A 24,184-nucleotide genomic window follows, 5' to 3' on the forward strand; every position below is an offset into this window, starting at 1 on the left:
GGGTGGGGGGCTGGGGGAGAGAATCTCAGTGGTACAAATGAACTTCAATTTTGCAAGAACATCATCAGGATTAATTAATATATCCTAATATCTTAAAAGAAAGCAAAATCTAAAACGACATTTAACAGATCTAGCTATTAGCAATATACATATATATATATATAGTCAATTGCTACAACTATGATGGCTTCACAGATGCATAGCTAAGACAAGTTAATAATTTAAGAGAGTTTTGTCTATAGTAAATGTCAGAGGAAGTGACTGAAAGGAAAACTGCCATCAAAACCTAGTTTCTAAATAATGTACAAGTCTGCTTGGAGAACTGTTGCCTTAATAGTATTACCCTATTATGGTTTGAAAAGGCCTATGAGGCATTTTCAAATTTATGACATGGTTTATCATCATTTGTAACATAAACATCATGATGTCCTCTGAGCATAAGCAATATTTAAACACAAGAGTTTATTTTCTGCCCCTAATAGCAAATTTGTGTGTGTTTGTTGTAGAAATGATTAGGAGGTAAATCTATACAATTCTTAAAGAGGTAGGAGGCTTGAAAATTCACACTCAGTATGGTTGGGGAGAAATGATAAATAATAATTACATCTGATATTACTTTTTTGAAAAGACTTTCCTCTGTGGCTTAATAAATATTTCATGAACCAATATGAAGTAATATGCTAATGATACAATATTTATCCAGTAAGCAGGTGCACCTACTGATGTTTCTTTTCTTTAGTTTACCTTTGATATGGGACCACTTTAAAGCTTTCTGAATTTCTTTTCTTTCTTTGCTCTTTTCCCTGACCCTACAGCTTTACTTAGAAGCAAAATGGTGAGCGAAAGTAAAAGTCACCATGAGGCTCTGGCAGCCCCTCCAGTGACAACTGCTGCATCTGTGTTCCCACATAATGTCACCGAACCAGCCACCCCAGGAGAAGGAAAGGAAGATGCTTTTTCTAAGATTAAGAAGAAATTTATGAATGAGTTGAATAAAATTCCATGTGAGTATTACATTTTTTTAATATGATAAAATTAGATGGTCAAGATTCATGCCAATCAGTCGCAAATAACGTGGTTCTTTCTTTTGAACCTATCAAGACACTAGTAAGTTATAATCGGGGCCTCTTCGCATTCTATCAAACCACTTAGGAAGGAACAAGAATCCCATTTACCACAATGTTTCTAGTTCATAAATGATCTGAGATCTATTCTATCAGTTTCTGAGAGAGTTTTGAGAGATTGTACTTTTAGAATCTTTCATGACTAATTATCTTGATCTCATTTTCAGAAACATGTCTCTAAAGTTCTGACTTTTTGATTGATGAACAAATGATCAAAAACTTTCAATGGCTCTCTGTTGTCTCTAGGATAATTACTTCTTGTCATCATTAATGGTTAAAATTTGTTTTCTTAATAGTGGATTAGTTTTGCTTTTTCTCTCTGTTAACATTCTATTATCTCTTCTAAGCAGTGAGACTTACCTCTTTTTGCTTAATCATCTAGATCCAAAAATAGTGACTAAAAACATACACACATTTTTTACTTACATTATCTTTGAAGAAAAAAATCTGTTAGCTTATTTTTTTTACATTTATAGCAATAATTCTAATGAATGTAGCTTAAATTAAATATTTGTCTTTTGTACTACATAGAAAATATGTCATATGCTTGGTTTTCCTTCTAGAGTTGCCTTAAAAAATAAAGATAGGGTCTATGATTTTATTGGCATAGAATAGGGGAGAGTTTTTGTGTTATCCAGAATTTTGAAAAGGTAGGTAATTTACCCAGGATCATACAACCAGTATATGTTAGAGGTGGGATTGAACCCAGGCTTTACTGATTTGGGGTCCAGCTTTTTACTCATTATACCAAACTGACCATCTTAAATTTGGCATGTAATTTAAACATCTGACAATTTCAAAAGAAGGGTTACCAGTGTAGCTCTTCCCTTGAACCTCTAATGGTTAATGCTCAGGCTGGAAATCAAAGCCCTTTGGACATAGCAAAGTTACTAGGTCCTAATATGTAAAGTGTAACTTATGAAACATATAATGTGTAATTTATGAATGATAAGACAAGACACCATTGTAGGTGATGGGAATCTAAAACCAATCTTTGTAATCAAAGACCATATATTCTACCATAGAGATATGAGTACAGAGAGAAATAAACATAAATCACTTTGATTACAAAAAGGTCACTAATAATCCAAGGATTCAAGGAAAGCTTGTGTAGGAAGCACCTGAGCTGAACCTCAAAGGAAGATTAGACTTTTGAGAAATGATGATGAAAAAGAATTGCCTTCTAGGTATGGAAAATGAGTCATGCTTATGTATATGTGGGAGACCAGATGAATAGCTGAGTTTAAGAACAGCTAATAGTCAACTTTGGCTACAATAAAGAGTCTATGGGGGGGGGGGGGGAATGTACAATATGTACATAAGATAGAAAAGATAAGTTGGAATTAACTTTTTTTAAGGTCTTGAATGTCAGAGGAATTGTTATTTTATGCTACAATAGGGAGCCATTGAAAGTTTTTGATCATTAGTGCATCAAGCAAAAAAACTAGAATTTTAGGGACATATTTCTGAGGATGAAAGATCAAATTAAAATATCAGACTAGGTCATTTCTTATGCCATCATTAGTTGGGAAATTGTTGATTAATCTGTCCTTTTAAGAAAAAAAAATGAAATTCATCTCAGAAAGTCCATCACCACTCTGGGCACTAATTAGGATTCTCAGCAAGAAGATGAATAATTGAATAGAAATGTAGGGGTAGCTTAGTCTAGTGGGTAGAGCACTGAACTGAGACTCATGAGACCTCAGTGCCATCCTTGGCTCTGCTGCATTGCTGATTGACAGCTTAATCTTAAGGAAATGTTTTTGACATTCCTTTGTTTGATGCCATGTCTACATGACATGAAAGAAAACACTTTGGAGATGATTTTTACCATTGCATGTCAATTAGGTACAAGTTGTGTCCTATAATAGTTTCACCAGTATGTATGCTTTTTGAAGCTATTTGTTATATGGTGGATATGAAGACAATAGACAGGTAACATTGTGAATAGACAGGGCGCCTCGCCTTGTAATGTTCTGGTTAGATTTCTGGAGGTCTCAGGACCAGCCTGGGTTTTAGCAAAATAATCACCACAAGAATAATCAGGAAGAAAGTCCAAAGTCTTTATTGTCTCCTTGACAGTTTGTCTCCTTCACCTGGGGCTGGGCTAGCTTTCTAAGGGACCTTCAGATGGGCCTTGGTTTCAGTGGAAAAGTGAAGGGGGACAGGCCAGCTACCACAGGGCCTTGTCTTCAAGTTTGTTCAAGTCCTCTAGGTTTGACTCTGACTTCTTAAATACTCTATTCCATTTATCATAATGAATATAAGCCAATCATTATATCACTAGGGAGCCATTATTTGTTGTAAGATTAAATCAATCATACTGAACTAGAGAACTATTAATCACCATGCTAAACTAGATAACCACTGTCTTATCAATTCCACTGAGTTACCATCTGGTTGTAAGAATCCTTGCCTCAAGTATATTCCTCCAGAGTTCTGGCTCATTACATAGCCTGGAGCCAAGAAAACTTAAATTTAAATCTGGCCTGTCACTTACAAGGTTATATGATTCCAGGCAAGTAATTTAATCTTGTTTGCCTCAGTTTTCTCATCTGTAAAATGAACTGGAAAGGAAAATGGCAAAACTAGTCCAACCATCTTTGCAAAAACAAACAAACAAACAAACAAACCCACCTCAAAACAGGGGAAAAAAAAAGCAAAGCTGAAACTACTGAACAAGAAGGGGTACCAGAGGCAATCTTCTTAGTGGAATGTAATTTCCCTGAAAGCAGGGACAATGTAGGTGGTTTGTTATTTTTAAATCCCCAGCATCTGACAAAGTGTTCATCTTAGTCATTTAGTAAGTACTCATTGAACTAAAGTGGATTAAAAAGATAACCCAAGTCAAATGAATAGTTCTCCACTTGAAGACTTATATTTAATAATTCAGTCAAGATATCATTGACTCTTAATCAGAAATATTTCTTATACGCAAGGCAAAGCAAGAATAACTAAAACAAAACATTGCAGCATAAACCAGAGACACACTCTCCCTCCAATTCATGGGAAGTCCATGAAGTCATGGTGGATTATCAACAGGCATTTATCAAGTATTTAGCACCTACTGGACATTGTGGACAAATTTACCAAATCAAAGAATGGAGATACATCAGTAGAGAGTATATGTGCCTAGACTAGCACCTCAAAATTCTGGGACTACTGGCCTTGCTGCTATTTATCCATTCAGGAACAATGTGCATGACAATTCATTAAACAGTTCATTATGCTTTATTTTGTGCCTCCAGGCACTAATCACTGAAGATACAAATAAGAAAACAACAACAGCAACAAAAATAAGTGTCTGCCCTTGAGGAGCTTATAATTTAATGGGTAAAGACCACACAAAAAAAGTATTCTGGAAGAGGATATGAGGAGAAGGGAAGGGGACAACACCAGAAACCAGCCTGTTTTGTGGAATTGGAATCTGGCAGAGCAGCAGATGCAAAGGGGAATGAGCTTAAAATCAAATTTCATAAAGGGAATCTTTGGGAGGAGTTTGGTGTTCTACCCATTAGTCTCCAATCAGCAGGGAGAGGTGGCTGAAAGAGGTGGGATCCAGGTTTGAATTAGCAATACAGTGATGAAATTAAAAGTGATGGGTTAATCCAGAGAGTTGCATCTTTTTACATGAAATTGAAACTCAACCCAACAGCAGGTGCAAAGTGGAATTCACTGATAAAAGTGGCTATTGTTCTGGGTCTTTCTGTTCTCTTGCTATGTAATGCCAAAGAAACTGAGGCAAGATAGAGTTTAAAGAGAGTTTTTAATATTTTATTTGAAAGGGAGAGATTGTGCTGGGAGCATGTTGCCCCCAGGGCTGATGTCTCAAAGCATCCAGCAGCCAATGTGAGGTTCCCCTGAAATACATACACACACACACACACACACACACACACACACACACACACAAGTGGCTCCAAGCAACTGGGGTAGACTGAGGTAGGGGCAGAGTCTGAATTATATCAGTCCTAATGATCAGGAGTGGGGTTGCAAACCAGAGGGATTAAGGCAGAATAATTCAAGGAATAGAGGCAGAACAATTCAGGGAAACTAAGGCAGGACCATTAGGGAAACTGAGTCAGGACAATAAAAGGGAACTGTGGTACAACATTCTACACTCTCTCTTCTAAATATTCAAATCATTGAATTACCTTCCTCTAGATACTTGGAAGGTCTTAGCATCATAATTTTGACCAACCCTATGAGAAGCAAATAAACCAAAATAAAACTAGAAAAATACAAGGACAAAAATGGCAAGGATAAGTCTCTCCTTGATAACCCCAGAGTTAACAGCAGTACAAAGGCTCCCTGTTGCTAGCATGTCAGGTCCTCTGCAGGTGGAGCACCATCTCAGCCAGAGAATCCAGTTTGAAATGGAAAATTCACTGTGAGTTAGGTGGTCTGCAGTCATTTGTGCATTTAACTCAGTCTTTGCTTATAGAGGGAGTAGCAATCCATCCTAAGAGAGGCAACCCAAGGCTCTCAGGGACTCCAAAGTGGGGAAAGACTGGGGCCTGGAATAGCTCCACCTGTCCTCGCTCAGAAGAATAGGAGCTGCTACTAGGATAAAGAAAGGATCTAGATTTCTGAACAGAATTATCAGACTATGCACAGTTAGACCATCAAGGCAGGCAAATCCCAAACTTTAAAGGCCTAATACTAAACTGCAATGTCCTTTGGGAATGCTAAAATGCTAATTAAGGAACTGGGGTTATAGGACTGGAGAAATGGATCAGAGAGACTGCCAGTCCCAAGATAGGTTTCTGCCAGGACAATTCCAACAGAACAAGGGGTTCCAAAGCTAAAGCATAACCAGCAATCACAGTCCAGTAAGTTTAAAAATGAAAAAGGACTGTTAGAAGGTTTTCAATTCAATGTGAACTAGTGAGATAGAGGGTGGGGCAGAAGTGCCTAAGGCAAAGTGAATAGGATTAGGGGTTCCCATTTTTTCAGGTATTTTTGAGAAAAATCCACCAGTTTCCCTAATTCCCTATATCTCTTCCTCCCCTTTTTGTTTAGGCAAATGAAATCATCCAAAGAAAAGCAAATAAATTGTCAAATAACCATCCCACATATAATTCTGAGAGTGAACTAAAACAGACTAGCACAGAAGGGTTTCCTAAAAATGCTGCAAACATAACAGCAATAGTTACACAATTTTAACAGTTTCTATCCCAAATCTTAAACACACAGTGATAGATGACCCAATTAGGGTTTAAAAGTCATTCATCAATCATCCCCAAATTCCCCATATCAGTCCAAAATGCAGTAAGAGCAGGGGAATGGTCTCTATCCAAATTGCTTCAGGCTGAGAATGGGTGGAGACTCTCAGTCCAGGGAGGGGGCTGGATGTGGTATGGCATGCTGACAGTGATCAGAGCTTCCAATGGGCTGATCCCAGTCCCAGAAGCAGTTCAATATAGCTGTAATTTGACCAAAATCTAGAACAAAAAAACAAATCTAACAAATAAAGATTAGAACAGTCTGCTACAAAATGTGAAAAGGCCAGTATGGCCAGCAGCTTCCCATGTAGGAAGACATGCTTGTTTCACAGGACAAGCAAATGGCTGTCAGCTATAGTCCCAATAAATAAAACAGCAGTTAGGTTTCACAGACAACTGTGCTAATTGTCCTCTCATTATTTAGAAATTTTTAAAAACCTGAATATCCACAGACACAAATATCCAGTAACAGATAGATGACTGGGCTAAATGCTTATTTGCCTAAGTATTTAGGATATAATGATAACATATAACCAGATTGGAAACAGCAAGATATGACATAATTGAATTGCATTAACAATTTCTTTTGACCCTTGTTCTGATCACTCAGGAAGAAAAAATGCAGGAACATGATTATAACATATATAAGCGATCAAAACTCAGCCTTCAGCACATACAGGATAAAACAGCCTTAACCCAGTTTTACTTCAGTTAATTATTCCAATGGAGCTTTAAAATAAAATTAGATATATTGATATATTAATTAATAAATTTATATATTATCATTATATTATAATGTATATCATATAATAAATGATATATTAATAAATATATATATATATAAATAATGGTATAATATATACATAAAAATACTATCCCAAATAATATTAACTACAAGCCTAAGAAATTTTACATCCTATAACAAATCTCATTAACCAAAGTTTCAGATAAGTCCCAAACAGGTATTATATTGATAACAGTAAGACATTTATCCCAGTAAGTTCACAACTTATCTTACATATCCATGTAGATAGTTTCATAAATTGAACATTATACAAATAATTTTGCTTTAAAATACCCAATTCATAGAAAAAATTCCAAATTGCATATTGTCCATAAAGAAACATGTTCAAAAAGACAAAGGAAAAAAATATATATTATTTTCAAAAGCCCTTTAAATGATGGGCATAACTTCAGTATACAATCAATTAAACTTACACAAAATATTCTAATTCCACATAAAAGAATCCAAGAAGTTCTTTAAAATATTAATTAAACTTTTAGAAATTACCCTACCAAATTACAGATCACATTTATCACCATATTACTAAACAAGGAGACTACTATGTATCTAAAGAAACAAATATTCAGTCATTTAACTTAAAAGCAGGTCTGTTTCTTAAAATCACATTTTGCTCTTTTCAGCAAGGGCCAAGTGGCTGCAACTTGATAAAAAAAAAAATTGGCTGGAAGCACACTTGGTGTGTTCCACATGGAATCCCCTTCCCCTACTCCACCTCCAAAGAGGCAGCCACCAGCAGCAAGAAGGAGAAGGGAAAAGATTCCCTCCCGATCTCCACTCGATTTTTCTTACACAGAAATCCTTCTCAGGATTTAGCCAGCCAGCTTATTTACTTCCTCCAAATGGCAAGTTTCTTCCCAAATCCACCATGCTTCCCTACCTTCTCTGATATATCTTAAACAAACTTCCCAAACCAACAATCTTTTTAAGTAGATACTCCCTCACTAAAGTAGCAAAAGGCAGTTGGGGGAGGGAGAGGTAGAGCTAAACTGTATCCCTGGACAAAAGATTCTCTCCAGTTTCTCCATCCCCCAGCTAACCTTTCTTTCCTCCCAAATATCTTCCCAATACTTTTTCTCCCCTTCTCTCAAATCATCTAAAATCATTCAATCCCATAATTGCTCCTTCTTAAATCATTGTCATTCTCTTTTTCTTTCCCTTCAAAACTTTTAAGATTCACAATATAGTGAATAACTAACTCTATAAAACCCAGCATGTCCAGCAAAACATAACTTATAATGTTTACAAATTATCCAATTTGTTTCAGAAGATAACATAAACTGAACCAAATCAAATACAGGTTTTTTTTTAGTTTTTTTTTTCTTTCTTCTGCCTGAGTGTTCTCACAACAATTAGCATCTCTCTTATCTCTAGAGCTTTTATTGCCCAGCTCAGGCCAAACTTGAATTTTTTTTATTATAGCTTTTTATATACAAAACATATGCTTGGGTAAATTTTCAACATTGACCCTTGCAAAAGCTTGTGTTACAACTTTTCCTCTTCTTCCCCCCACCCTCTTCCCTAGATGGCAGGTAGTCCCATACATGTTAAATATGTAGAAGTACATATTAAATATACTATATGTATATATATTTATACAGGTATCTTGTTATACAGGAAAGATCAGATTTATAAAGAAGGTAAAAAATAATCTGAGGGGGGAAAAAAAACAAAAATGCAAGCAAACATTAATAAAAAGAGTAGAAATGTTATGTTGTGGTTCATACTTATTTTCCAGTGTTCTTTCTCTGGGTATAGCTGGTTCTGTTCGTTATAGATCAATTGGAACTGATTTGGATCCTCTTATTGTAGTATTGTTGTTGATTCTACTCATTTCACTTAGCATCAATTCATGTAAGTCTCTCCAAGCCTCTCTGTATTCATCCTGCTGGTCATTTCTTATAGAACAATGATATTCATAACAATAACATTCATATACCACAATTTATTCAGCCATTCTCCAATTGATAGGTATCCCTTCAATTTCCAGTTTCTGGCCACTACAAAAAGGGCTGCCACAAACATTTTTGCACATATGGGTCCCTTTCCCTTCTTTAATATCTCTTTGGAGTATAAGCACAGTAGTAACACTGCTGGATCCAAGAGTATGCATAGTCAAAGTTGAATTTTATTGCTTTTTCCCTCTTCTCTAACCAGCAGGCTACTTTTCTGCCAGTCTTAAAATAGCCAAGTTTTTTTTTTTTCTTTTTCCTTACAAATTAGTGCAAAAGATTAAGAAGGTAAGAACCACAAGCAATTTTTATACTAAGTACAGTTGCAACATTGAAATGACCAATTCTTAATCATTGTTCTTAAAACATTCACAGAGCTGTTTAACCAACAAAACAGACAAGTCACACAGAACACAGAACACAAATCACACAAACATAGACTGCATAGTTACAACATTAAACAAAACATTTAATACAGAGATTAGGGGATTTTCTCCAGGAATAGCCAATGAGGGAAGTTTGTTTCAGCTCAAAATTCTTTCCTTCCAGAATCCAAATGGAGCTTTTCTAAGCTTCCAAGCCCCAGTTTGGTGCATTTCTCTGCCTTCACAGAGAATGCCTAGATATTTAAAAAATATCCAGAACCAAATTGTGCCCATAGGCACCCAGACCAGATAGTGCCAAAAGACACTCAGAATCAGATAACCAGAACCAGAACCTGAAGGTACCAACAGCCACATCTGACAGTACTTCCCAGAATTTTACAATTCATCAATCTACTATCTGGGAACCCGAAGCTAGCACAGACAGAACAGACAGGCAGAAAACCACTTTACTCTGCAGGGATTTTAAAACAGACTCTCCTTTGACCAAATGGAGGCATCTGCAATAAGTGTTGTCTCAGCTAAGAAACTATTCCCTTCCCGGAGACTCTGGAGGAATCCAGAGGGCTAGCCTCTCCCTAATGGAGAGCCCAGATCCTTAGCCGACTCAAAGCCCAAGGCAGAGACCCAAAGGTCTCTAATCTCTAATCCTGCTCTCGTTTCTAATATCTCACTGGGAAGCCTCCAAATGTGATGCTAGAGAAACTGAGGCAAGATAGAGATTAGAGAGTTTTTAATATTTTATTTGAGAGGGAGAGATTGTGCTAGGGACATGTTGCCACAAAGCATCCAGCAGCTAATGTAATGTTGCTCCAAGACACTGGAGTAGACAGAAGCAGGGGCAGAGTCTGAGCACTGAGAGAGGAATGGATTATCAATCCAGTTCTGACAGGGTTGGGGGAGGCACCAAACATTCTAATGATTTAGGAGGAATTAGGAGCCAAGAAGTCTGAATTCCCCTTTATCTTGACTTTACACATTTACAATTTATAACCTTAGAGTAACTAGCCCTAAGTTATATCAGCCCTAATGGTCAGGAGGAGAGTTGTAACCAGGAAGATTAAGGCAGAACAATTCAGGGAAACTGAGGCAGAACAATTCAGCGAAACTGAGGCATGAAAATAAAAGGGAACTGTGGCACAACAGCTACCTGTTGGATAGGTGCTCCAAAACTAGAGTGATGAGACAGGAAGCAGATTTACCATTAATAGGTCTTTCCTAGAACTTTCAAAGGCTGTATGCATAATACCAACAATCACTATTCCCAGAATATATAGTGCATGTATATATGTGTACTCCAAAATGTAACTGGACTATAGTGGTCAACATCAGTGAGGTTATGATGACTACTTATGAAGTCTAATGGTTATATTCTTCTCATCTAGGCATTATGATGAGAGAAATGAAAAGCCCAAGAGATAAGAGTTTCTGGATAATGATCCATTTACTAGTTAGGCTAGTTGATAATTAAATTGATGGTCAGTCATTTCACCCCATAACCAAACCAAAACCATGAATGCTTAAATACATTTGGAAAAGAAGCTACTTCTGACAGATTGAAAGTCAACCCTGATTGGTGAACAGTTAATTGAGATAATGGACATATATAATGAGGCAATGGATTAGAAAACTTCCTCCTACTCAGAATATGACTTGATCAGGAGACTCAGCTGCCTCTAGCAAATCTGGACAAAGTAATCTATTTCTACTCAGATCACTCTGGTTGTTTTTCTCCTTCATAAATGGGGTTCCCCTGGACTTCAATGGAAGGGTACAAGGGCAGGGATTAAATGTTTTAGAAATAGGTTAGATTCTATAGATCAGGGATTGTTAAACTTCCCACTTGCATCTCCTTTTCCCTCAAGAAATTTTTACTTGATCCCTGGTAAGTAAGTACATAAAATCAAACATTTACTAATGATAAATCATAATTTCATGACTCCCATAATCATTTAGAAGATTCTATATGGGGTTGCTGCAAGTCACAATTTGAGAAGCTGGGCAGTGTAGATTTTTCTAAATAGAAGTTAGGTCTCCTAATTGGGTGTTCACAGAGTCTTGTACTCTGAGGATTTGACCAGTCTTGTCCTTCAGAGACTAACTGAATGACCTATAGGGACTGTTCCCTGAATGAAGAAAAAGAAAGGAAAACCCTCAGCCCTAATTTAAAAATTGATTATTAGTATAATAGAAAAATAATCACATCTCTCAGGATGACTTCCTTATTTCATACTGTGCTCATTCAGAAAGTTCCAGATTCCTAGGGATAAATCACCACAAGCATTTTAGCACTTGACCTCCTACCCATTCCTTCACATAGTCAGTCACACATGGAATGACATTTCCACAACTAGCCACTCACAATGATGCTTTTTAAATGTTAACCATTTACTTGCCAAAAGGCAAAATAAAACAATAATGATATCATAGAAATTCATAAATTAAAAGTAAATATATAAATAGCAAAATACATCACTATATATATATATATATGTATGTATGCATGTATGTATGTATATATATATAAAATTTGGTCACTTCAATCAGTTATAGTCAGTATAGGTGGTGGAAAGTGAGTGCACACAGTAAACTGGAAGGAAAGCACCTAATTTCATAGATAAAGAAAAAGTAGGTCAGGGTTTTTCTCATTAGTATGGTGTTACTTCTCACCTACATGATAAAGGGAAGATGATGCTAAGTATATACAATCCAAAAACATTGTGACTGGTTATTATTATAAATATTGATTGTAAACAAACATAGTGAATAATGTATACTTTAATAATAGCAATAGCTAGCTTTTATATAGTGTTTTACTATTTTCAAAGCACTTCATATGTTTTATCTCATTAGATTCTTACAACAAATCTGTGAGTTAAAGGTCACTGTGATGCCCAGTTTACAAATATGGAAATTGAAGCAAAAATCACATGACTATAAGAATGTGATGAATATATAAGAATGAACACAGATATTCCTGACTCCAGGCCTAGACTAAGCTGCCTCTTTAATTAAAACCTCAAGCAACTTTCACTGCCTATGTAATTGGAACCTTGCACACACAAAGAATAAAACCAAAGAAAAACAAAATGTACTCTCAAAATGAATCCCTTTCAGGAAATAAGTTTTATAAATGTTCTCATTTTGGTCTAGATATAATTTAATGTTGATGCTAATTACAAGTAACAAATTAGAATATTAATCAATTTTAGTCTCTGAACTAAATCTTGGCGATCTGGCAGATGTTATTTTTGCAAAATTGATGGTCAGCAGCTTTAGTCTGTCACTTGAAATTCCCTCTTGCAAGAAGAGAGGTGTTACAATGGAAATAAGTGTGCATATCATTAGTTGATGTCTGCACAGTCCAGCATGGAACATGTTCAGACCAAAATGCCTGATGGTATCATCCCCAATAGCACAAAGCTTAAAACAAATATTTTTTAAAAGAGGAATGGTAAATACTGAAGGATTTTTATCTTCCAATTCATGCCTCATAGTGTTTTCTAAATGAAAGAGACAAGGATTTTCATCATGTTTCTTTATTTTGCAAACTTTGATTTAAAAAAAAAAATAGGACTAGGGTCATGGATGGTTTGCAAAGCATGAACCTATGTTATTCAAGTTGCTGTGATTAAGGCCCGGGATATTCATGAGCTCTTTCAAGTAGAATGCCATTTTCCCTTAAACACAGCAGAAGGTCAGATAGCTGGAACCACTTTTTACTCAAAGAAAATGAGCAATTCTATCCAGGGAAGTTAGATCTCAGGCATATGCTATATTATTAAATTATGCTATCAACATATTAATTAGTTAATAAAAGACTTTTTAGTAATTAAGGTTATTAAAATATACCTACATATTTCCACTTAAGATTTGTCTATTTCAGAACAAATTGTTACTAGTCTGGAAAAAAAAAAAAAAACCAAACTCCAGACTTTGAATGTCTGCTCTTCTTTCATATTGATCCTCTCTCAGTTCCATATATGTATTATTCCATCTATCATTATTCCATGTCTTTATAATATGTACTTTGTCCTCACTTCTGCCTAATAAAATAATCTCATTTAAAAGTTAATTCAAGGGATGCTACCTACACAGTCTCACATGATTTCCACTCATGTAACTGCCAGTGCCCTTCCTCTCTGTCATTTATTTATTTATTTGTTTAACTGTCATATATTGATTTTGTTTTTATTCAGTATAAATTCATTTCATATATATACATATTTATAAATATATACAAACATATATATGTGTTTACACACACACGTGTGTGTGTGCATGTGTGTGTATGTGGGCATTCCCAAGAAAATATAACCCTCGTGAGAACAGAGAATAATTTCATTTTTAAACTTATTCCCAGTAAATAACAATGCCTGACACTTGGGGTGCTTAATAAATGCTTACTTTGGGCTTTGATTGATTTCTAACTTTCAGATGCAATGAGGGAGCGTAAAATATTGGTTATCAACTTTTTAACACCATGATCTACTTGGATGAAGCATAATTTTATGGAAATTCTAGACAAATTCTGTAGCAATTGTGAGGCAAATTCTTTGCCCTCCAATAAGAACCTGTAATCCAAGGCTGATTTCATAAAAAATTTTTATACATTACTCTGCAGTTTATATCATTGTTACTTCAAATCTTTTAGCACATTGTTGTCCCAAAACAATCCTGGAAGATAGGTAATCCAAGAGTTATTACTCATATTTTACGGATAAGAAAGTTGAGGCACAGAGATTAAATTTAATGATTTGTTCGTGCTCAAATAGGTAGAAGGCCTCAGGGATGAGATTTGAATCCAAATCTTTTGTAAATTCTCTGGTTCTACAGTGCTGACTAGCTAATAACCCCTCTCCCCCAAATTAATGAAGAGAATACTGTTGAGGCTTGGATGAGATGCTGGTAAAGACTGTGAAAAGCTAACTATTTAGTTTGTTCCAGGGACATGAGCAGACACATTGCCCTATTACAAATAATATTCTGGCACTAGGAAAGATAAGCCTCAAAGAGACATTGGCCTATAGGGTCAAAGGAAGAAGGAAGGAAGGAAGGAAGGAAGGAAGGAAGGAAGGAAGGAAGGAAGGAAGGAAGGAAGGAAGGAAGGAAGGAAGGAAGGAAGGAAGGAAGGAAGGAAGGAAAGAAGCCACACGAATAAAATTTGTTTTCTTTGTAATTCTACATATTTTATTTTATATATTTAAAAATATTAACCTGAAAAGTGGCTTTACCAGATTGCTTCATGAAACAACAAACAAACAAACAAAAAGATTGAGAAACCGCAGCCTAGAGGAAGACTAGCTCATGAGATTTACTCACTAGTCCTTGTAATATCACAATTTGTGCAGCTAATGAAAGAAATAGGTAGGAGAAATGCTTTTGATGCTACTGGTTAAAAAAGAGGCATCGATTATTAAGACAAGAAGTTTATTTTTATGCTCTTTATTACATATTTTAAAAACAATTTTTCCTTCCCACTTCCTTTTCCCCATTGGAAAAAAAAAAAGACAAAGGAAAAAATCCCTATCTTAATTACATCTAAAATATCTCAGGCAGAATAGCAGTCTGTAGAACTGGCCATTTATTAGTAGAGTCAGAAGAAATTACTCCTGAAAATAGCTGAGAAAGCAGACTAAGGAAAATTATGTGAATGAATTGGCTGTGGTCCAGTTGATTCAGGCTCTGGACATCATCATTATCAGGATAGCCTTTTATTAAGGCATATTTTTTGTATGGAAGCAGCTAAATAATAGAGAGCCAGATCTGAAGTGGTGAAATTCTGAGTTCAAATCTTGCCTCAGACACTTTCAAGCTGTGTAACCCTAAATAAATCACTTAAAATCTCTGTGCTTCAGGTTTCCTCATTACCCTCATTTTTTAAAATGAGGGTAATAATAGCACCTACTCCCTAAGGTTTCTGGGAATATAAAATAATAAAATTGTATGGAAAATGACAAATATAAAACTAGATTTCTTCATTCTTTCCTATGTTTTCCTTTAAATAGGATAACAAAACTAAATAACATTTCATTCAATTCTTTAATAAAAAATTACTGAACATTTATAATATACCAAGTGCCATGATAAGTGCTAGGTATACAAAAATAAATAAATAAATAAACAATAAAAACAATCTCTTCCCAAAGAGCTTCCATTATTTAGGGGGTGAGGAGGAATCAGAGAAAGAGGAAAAAAAAAAAAACAGCATGTACAGGATGTCCCAAAAGTCTTAGACTAATTAAATACAAAATGTATATTAAGTAATTGTAGGAAGGTGGTTGAAAGACTAATAACTGAGGGAATCAGGGAAAGCCTCTTTGGGAAAGAAGCCCTTGAAATAGGTTTCCAATAAGAAAAGATGAGGGAGAACTTTGAGGGCATTGTGTGTAGCTTGTATTTCTAGTAGTGCAATTGAATTTGCTGACAATGTCTAGCTCCTAGCTTATAATGTACTTTTAAAGACTCTGTAAGGAGGATTGTTTTTTTGTTTGGGTTTCAATTTGCTTTTCTTTTGGTAGGAGGGGGTAGTAATAAGGACCGAATATCTTATTCCTTCATACGATAGTATTAGTTCCTTAATAATTTACCAGATGTCAGAAAGTCATGTGGACCAACATAAGATCATTGGATTTTAGCTCTAGAGCTGGAAATAAATTTAGAAGCCACTTATTCCAATTCTGTAATTTTAAAGAAAAGGAAACAGAAGCCTGGAAAAGTTTTGTGATGAGCTCAATGTCTCAGGTGGCATTCAAACCTAGGTTCTTTGATCCAGAGACAGTGGCTTTTCCAATATAACATAATAAATCCCTAGTAAAATGCCTCGAAGGGATGATGGTCTTGTAACATAATGGACAAAAGCGCTAATCCAATCCTAAAATATATTCATCTAAGTATAATATCAAGAATGAATATGGCAGTAGTCTTGATGTAGTCTCTCTAAATTGGGCACAGTACCTCTGGCCACCATGGACTTATTGGGGTCAACATCACTTACCACATTTTAGGGAGGCCACCGGCAATCTTGACCACATCCATAGTAAAATTCCTCTGTTTTGTTTTTTTAATTTTCTCCTTTCAATTAATCAATCAACAAGCAAACAATATTTATTAAATACCTAGGATCTAGTTACAAAAACAAAAAAGAACCCATCTCTGCCTATAAGGATTTTACATTTTAAGAGACAAATGAGTTTTAGTGTCTTCATCGAATATCAGAAGTTGATTTTAACAGAGGTCCTTCAGTTCAACAGCTCCTTCCATTGGACCATGCCCTGTGTAAGCCCTTGAATAGATCTTTAGGTCAACTTTTTTATGTAGAGATAGAAATCAAGACAATTGTATGAATTTTTATGTTTTTAATAACTAGAATTAAAGGCTCAGAACTCAGCAATCTGAAGTCAGCCAATGCTTGTCATATTTTTTTTTCCTCTTTGCAACTGTAGGCAAGTCATTTAACCTCCTTAGGTCAGACTCTGTAATTTCCCGCTGACCTTCCCTACCCAATATGAGACTATATTTTTGTCATTTTAATAACTGCCTTTTCTCCAGTGCTAAGCAGTAATGGTTTGTTCCACTATCTAAGTTGGCTTTCATGTACACAGCCTTGATTCAGCAGCTGTCTCTGTGTAGAGTCTCAGTTCTGAAATGCCTTCTCTGAAAATGACAAGTGGACTTCTTAATCTCTTCTTCCTGGTGTAATGAAATATCATTATCTATAAGAAAAAGGGGAGATGCTAACAAGCGTTAATAATACAAAACTCTTGCCCTGTGAATACATGACATCATTCTACAAAGCTTTCCTGATGTTAAAGGAAGCTATTTAGGAACAGTATAGTAAGTTGGTGGTGCAGTCTGTCACCAAATTTCATGGAAGATCGTGTCCAGCTTGGATGACTCATGCTTATCTATTGAATATAGATTTACAGAACACGAATTGTGTTATCAGGCACCTTTCATTTCATCATAGCCTGCAATTCTAAATGCTTTATTTTTATTGTAAGGATAGTTGTTATGTTCAGCTGTCATTAAACAACAATGCTTAATTGAAGGAGGTTTATCTAGTCAATCCAAAAAGGCCTCAGAGTGTTTTTGTCCTATCGTAGATCTGACAGAAAGAAATATGGTACAAATTGTATGGAAGCCTGCCCTCAAAGAATCCAGTAGGGATTTTATAAAAGATGTTATTTATATGCTACTGGGTTTTATTTTCCTTTTAAAAGCCTATTGTTCAGTGAAGTTCCCCCAGAAGATCATGCTATTAAAATGAATTGGAGGTGTGAGTTAGTTATGAACTTACAGAATATTAAACTTGCACTAAGGGACAACAAATACAACAATTTTCCTAACGAACAATCAATCAATTAACAAGCATTTATTAAACATCCGTCCTTTGTTCAGGCAGTGTGCTAAATGCTGGAGATTCAAAGACAAACACAAAACAGTCCCTTGTCCTCAAAGAGCTTACACTCTATCTGGAAAAACAACATATACACATATAAATAATGCAAAATGAATGTCAAGTAAACTACTACGGAAAAGAGAAAAGGCAGTGGATTATTACCACAGTTGAATTTTTAGAGCCCCTCCCACTTTTTGTTCTGTTCTTATCTTTTACATGTTCGAGTTACTCAAACCTTTTCAGGATTCCCCAGGGATAATTACAGATAATCTTATTTCAATCTCTAGAAATTAAAATTAGAATAATCTCCATGAACATATGTGAAAATATAAAAAGGCTTTCACAAATGATATATAATCAATCAATAAACATATTAAGAACCTACTATGTACCTGTAGCTAGGTGTAGGGTAGCTAGATGGTGGATAGAATTGTCAGGAGTCAGGAAGTCCTAAATTCAAATCCAATCTCAGATACTTATCATTTGACCCTCCTTAAGTCACTTAATGCTGATTGCTTCAATTTACTCATTTATAAAAATGAGCTGGAGAAGGAAATTATAAACCACTTTGGTATCTCTGACAAGAAAACTCCAATTGGGGTCATGAAGAGAAAGATTTAACAGAAACAAATAAACAACAACATTATAATTACATTACTAATAATTTTATCAGGGGCAGCTAGATGGTACAGTGAATAGAACAGTAGTCCTGGAGTCAGGGAATCTGAGTTCAAATTTGACATCAGACACTAAACATTTCCTAGCTGTGTAACCTGGGCAAGTTATTTAACCTCAAGCATCACAAAAATAAATAATTCATGCATTTGCATGAATCAATGAATATTTTATCATTAATTCTGTAAAGTTTGCAGATTGTTGAAATATTATTTGGAATAATACTATTTGGACTTGAATATTAATTGCTGGAATATTATTAATTCTGTATAGTTTTGAAATACCACAGTTCTGAAGAATTAAAGTCAAGAATCACTGAAGTGGCAATGGAGAGGTACCATTTGTACTTGACTAAGATATAATGTATTGTCCCTGAAGAACTGATGTTGAGTGAAGTGATCAGAACCAAGAGAACATTGTACACAATAACAACTAAATTATATGATGATCAACTGGAATGGACTTGGCTCTTTTCAATAATTAGGTGACTCAAGGCAATTCCAATAGACTTGAGATGGAAAATTCCATCCATATCCAGAGAGAAAACTATGGAGACTGAATGTGGTTCAAAGTATAGTATTTTCATTATGATAGTATTGTTTATTTGTTTATTTTGTTTTCTTTCTCATGCTTTTTTCCTTTTTGTTCTGGTTTTTCTTGCACAGCATGATGAAATGGATATATATTTAGAAGAATTGCACATGTTTAAACTTGCTTGGTATCTTGGGGAGGGGAAAAGGGAGAAAAATTTGGAACACAAGATTTTGCATACTATCTTAGTATGTAAAATAAAATACAATTGTGAGGGAAAGAAGGAGTTGGACTCTAAAAAAATTAGATGTAGGCAGATGGTATCTTATAGGCAACTATTTGGGGTAGAAATATATATTCCATTTTTATGATGAAAATCATTAGAAATTCAATATAATAAAGATCCATACCTCTAACAATCATGCTAGGATATGTTAGATTTATATACTGAAGGATTTCACCAACAAAAACTACAAGAGTAGCCCCAGTGATAACTGATATCACAAGTGGTCAGCAAAGGAATCATTATCATCCCAAAAGGCAGCAGTCACACTATTCTCTAATTCATACTTCCTTCTTTTCTGGAAATCTAAGTGAGATAATAGGTCGTCTAATCAGAGGGAAAGAAATAGTGTCCATACATGTTCATTTAGTTATGTGCAGAAAGTTTCCATGAGTAGACCTCCAAGGTCACATCCAAACATATCCATCATTTCTTTTTCTTATTAGTCACTTGCAGTTATTCTGAACATTGGTAGAGATAAGCTTCCTTTTAGAACTTTGCTGCCAATTTTATAGGTCTTCATGAAAATGCAGGATTAGAGTTATTTTGCTATGCATCATGATATTATTCTAAGTAAATAATTGGGTTTTCTTTAAGGATCTTTTCCTGCCACACACCTGCCAATTCCTCTCCATGTCCCCAAAGCTAAATCTCAGCTTCATTAACAACTTCAGCAAGACTTTTCTGATTCTTTGTATACTGCTTGTCATCTGGGATCATATTCATTTGAATATGCTAGCAGGATCCTTACCAAAATTAGATAGTGCCTAATTTAGGAGCTCGTTTATTCTTGCTGTCATTTATTCTTTGATAAGAAAACTCTCCACCACCCCCACTCCACTAGACAGATTTAGGATTATTCAGTTTGGGCAAAGCACTTTCTTCATCTTATAGTTCGCCTTTCACTTCTATTGATTATATATGTGTGTATGTTTGTGTGTATGTGTATGAATTTATGCATGTGTATATGATTGTATGTATGTATGTATTGGATGTATGCGTGGTTGTATAGGTATGTATATAATGCAGATATAAATGCATATGTGCAAATTTGTGTACTGTATTTATATGTGGATATACAGAAATGCCCAAATGTATCCATGAACTGGTACATGCATATGTGTATATATACTTGCACATATAGCTGTATATTGCATGCATTGTGCATATGTATGTGCATACAAATGTGTGCATCTGTACAATGTGTATATATAGGTACATTACAAGCAATAGAAATACATATATGTTTGTATGTATTATGACTTCATCATTGTAATAGGGAACTTCCATTGTTGAAATTTTCTCCATATTGAGAGGTTTGTTATTGCAGTGGAAAGAATAGAGTTAGAAGACTTGGATTCAAATACTATCCCTGTCAGGATTATCAGGATTTCACATGATTGTTATGTCCAGATTATTGTCAAAGAAACTCTCTGGTGGCTTATGTTTGAATTTGCAAGTCATTTACTCTTTTTAGGGCTTTGTTACTCATCTGTAAATTAAAATCTTGGTTTGGATGAGTTATAAGCTTTTTCCAACTTCAAATTATCATTTTATTAAACAGTACAAATTAATAACTTATGTGTGACTTTAGTTTTAGGAAGAGACCTTAGGGCATTTAGAGATAAGGTGACTCAATGATAGTTGGGCTGCTAGTATATATTAGAAGACAGATTTCAACTGTGATTTTCTTGACTCCAAGCCTGACCTTATATTCACTATGTTTCCATGGTTCTCTTGACTACATTTTAGAGAGATGTGTTTTGATTTTATGCATGAAATATGAAGTTGTGATATATGTTGTCATGTCTGTTCATGACCTGATTTGAGATTTTATTAATAAAGATAATAGAGTGTTTGCCATTTCCTTCACTATCTCATTTTACAGATGAGAAAACTGAGGCAAATGGGGATAAGTGACTTGCTCAGGGTCACACAATTGGTATCTGAAGCCAAATTTAAATTGTGGAAGATATCTTCCTGATTTCATTCGTGTACTCCATAATCATTATACCACATGGCTGCTACCAATGGATGTAATTTACACGTATGCACACACACGTGTATATATGTGTGCATGGGTGTGTCCATACATGAAGACATTCGTGCATACATGCCCATGTGATGTGAATGTGTAATGTATATATGCATGCATAACCCAATTACCAGTGTTTCACATTATTGTTGTGAGCAGATTACTGTTGAAAATGATGCCTGTGCCTGTTTTGATATTTTGGTTTCATGGAGGAATTTAAACCTTGAACAACATAATTCAATTTAGTGTAGCCATATATTAGTGCTTTTTTTTGGTGATGACTTTGGTTGGTGCTTCTAACCATATGCTAGATATCTGTGTATATTTTTCATTAATTTATAGGGGAAAGGGTTGTCTATTTAAAGACTTCCATTCTGTCCTCCCTTCTCCCCCTCCCCACCCCATGCTGCTTTACAGACACCCTGTTTTCACTTCATGAGCGACTCTTTTCATTTCATCCAAGACTAACTGTCCAACTCCTATTATTGTCTGTGAAGTTATAGCTTAAAGTGATATTTGAGAGCATCTTTATACATTGCTTAATAAGCTTGGGATTTTCATACTTCACCTCATTTTGCATCACCTGTTGCTGCTTCCTTTCCTTTCTAGTGTCATTGCTAGTGAGCTTGTTGAACTAAACATAAAATAGACTTTGAAGAATTAGACTATGGGTCAGACTTTATGCTAAGCACTGTTGCTAATGACTAGTTCTCTGATCTTGGGCAATACCTAGAAATACTAGAGAACAGCTGGAGCTTATCAAGCCGGAGAATGACATTGTCTCACATGGTCAGGCTTTTTAAGAACTCATTTTTAGCAACTTGGAGAAGAATGGGATGGAATAGGAAGAGACTTGAGGAAGGGAATTCAACCGAAAGATCATCAGAGTAGAGTAAGACTCAAAATAATCTTGCAGTAGAAAGTTTTTCCAAATATAAACCTAAAATTCCTTCAAGGAACTATGAGGAAACTGAGGCCCAGAGAAATAAATGAGTTGTCCAAAGTCACATAGATAATAAGCATGAGTGCTTGAGGGGAGATTTGAAATCAAGTCCTCTGATTTTGGAACCAGAGATGGAATTTTTTTTTTGCCATACTATTTATCCAAATAATGCTTTGAACTCTCAGTCACCTTTGTGACCTCTTTAATATTTCAACTTTGAGTTGACTAAAAAGTATTTCTAATTTAGGAAAACAGTATATTACATTACTATCTAATTGGAAATAGAAATGCAACTGAGGAGTTAAAGTGAGGAAGAAGGCAGAGAGAAGTGAACTTTCCTTCCTGAGACTGTAAACAAGTTGTTTTTCTTTTTTTTTTTCTTTCATTCCAATACCCTTTAATTTTGCCATTTATAATTTTAACCTAGCTGGAATTTGGCAGCACCCATCTACTGTACTGGTTATTATTTTGTATTCCCACAGGATAGTGGGCATAAGAAAACCCTTATTTGGGCTGGTGTTGGTTTGTGACCAACAATACCAATTCCCTGTTAAAATATTTATAATCTGTTTTATAAACTGACAATAGAGCATCAGACTTGGAGTCAGGAAGACCTAGATTCAAATTCTGCTTCTGGTGCTACTTAACAAGTCATTTCATCTCTCTAAACATGAGTTTCCTCATTTGTAAAATAAGAGGAATTGGACTAAATGACTTGAAATTTTCTCTTGGTTCTAAGTCTATGATGGCTCTTTTAGAAGCCAGGTAGTTTATGGCTGTCCCATAGTAAATTAAATGAAAGACTGTACAGGCAATGAAGTTTGAACTCTTCTATGTAATTTATCCTGTTTAATCCCTACTACTTTAAAAGACTATGAAAACTCATTCAAAGTGTTTAAGTTACAGAGAAAAGAATACTGGATTTAGAGAGAAAAGAAACCTCTGATATTAACTAAGATCATATAAATAATATAAAATCCTATAAAATGGCAGTGTTCCCATATAGATATGTCTATAGGCAAATAAAATAACCATGACATTCTCAAGAATATAGCTTAATTTTCTATTGGCCAAATTATCATAGAATTCCTAGAGGAAGAGAAAGGTTGACTATGAGGGCTCCCAAAAGATCTGTCTTGATACAATGTGAAACAATAGAGAAAGGATTTGGTTGTGAAGAACTTGGGTTCAAATCAAGTTTATGTGACCTTTAATCCCAGTCATTTAAGTTTCTTCTCCGATAATATGAGAAGATTAAATTTCCTTCTAGTCCTATATTTATAATCATATGATCTTTGAGGTGCAATATGGAGTTGATAGCCAAGATTTTCAATAGTCATTTGACCAAGGCAAATTACTTAACATAGTTTTTTTTTTATCTTCTGAGGTTCCCTTTGGTCAATACTCATTAAATATTGTACCAACTATATGCCAGGAACTGTGCTAAACATTGGGCCTACTCAATCTACTGGAGGCCTCCCAGGATTCTAGCATCTGTTCCTTTTTGAGTTCCCAGTTCTCCCCTTGAGCATAATGTCCTCACTTTAGAAGATCTTCCACTTATAATTCTATTACTATCTCTATTTTTCCTTGAATCCTATGCTACCCCTATCTCTTTCAATTTTTATTTTCATAGGCTTTTTAATTATTGGGGGGTGGGGAGATTATTAGAATTCTAGTTTAGATCTTCTCTTCTTTGGGTTATATTCCTTTCTCTCCAATGAAACATTAGTTGTCTACCACCTTTCCAAATTTTCAGTGAACAAGGTTTTACTGGAGAGATAATGCCAGTGCCAACTTTTCTGGAGTGTGAGCAGTGAAAGATGATAA

General features: G+C 35.1%; 1 protein-coding gene across 8 annotated transcripts in view; it reads left to right on the top strand.

The window, feature by feature from the left end:
- Positions 1–24,184, top strand: part of SYT1 (synaptotagmin 1) — a 724,462-nt gene that overhangs the window by 448,844 nt on the left and 251,434 nt on the right. For all 8 annotated transcript variants that reach the window (XM_051963226.1, XM_051963233.1, XM_051963231.1 and 5 more), the window contains one exon: positions 816–1,004. In XM_051963226.1, coding sequence (XP_051819186.1) covers positions 833–1,004 — 172 coding nt within the window. In that variant the 5' untranslated portion in view covers positions 816–832. The remainder of the gene's footprint in view (positions 1–815; positions 1,005–24,184) is intronic.

Source organism: Antechinus flavipes, chromosome 5, assembly GCF_016432865.1.
Source record: "Antechinus flavipes isolate AdamAnt ecotype Samford, QLD, Australia chromosome 5, AdamAnt_v2, whole genome shotgun sequence".
In the NCBI taxonomy this organism is placed as follows: Eukaryota; Metazoa; Chordata; class Mammalia; order Dasyuromorphia; family Dasyuridae; genus Antechinus; species Antechinus flavipes.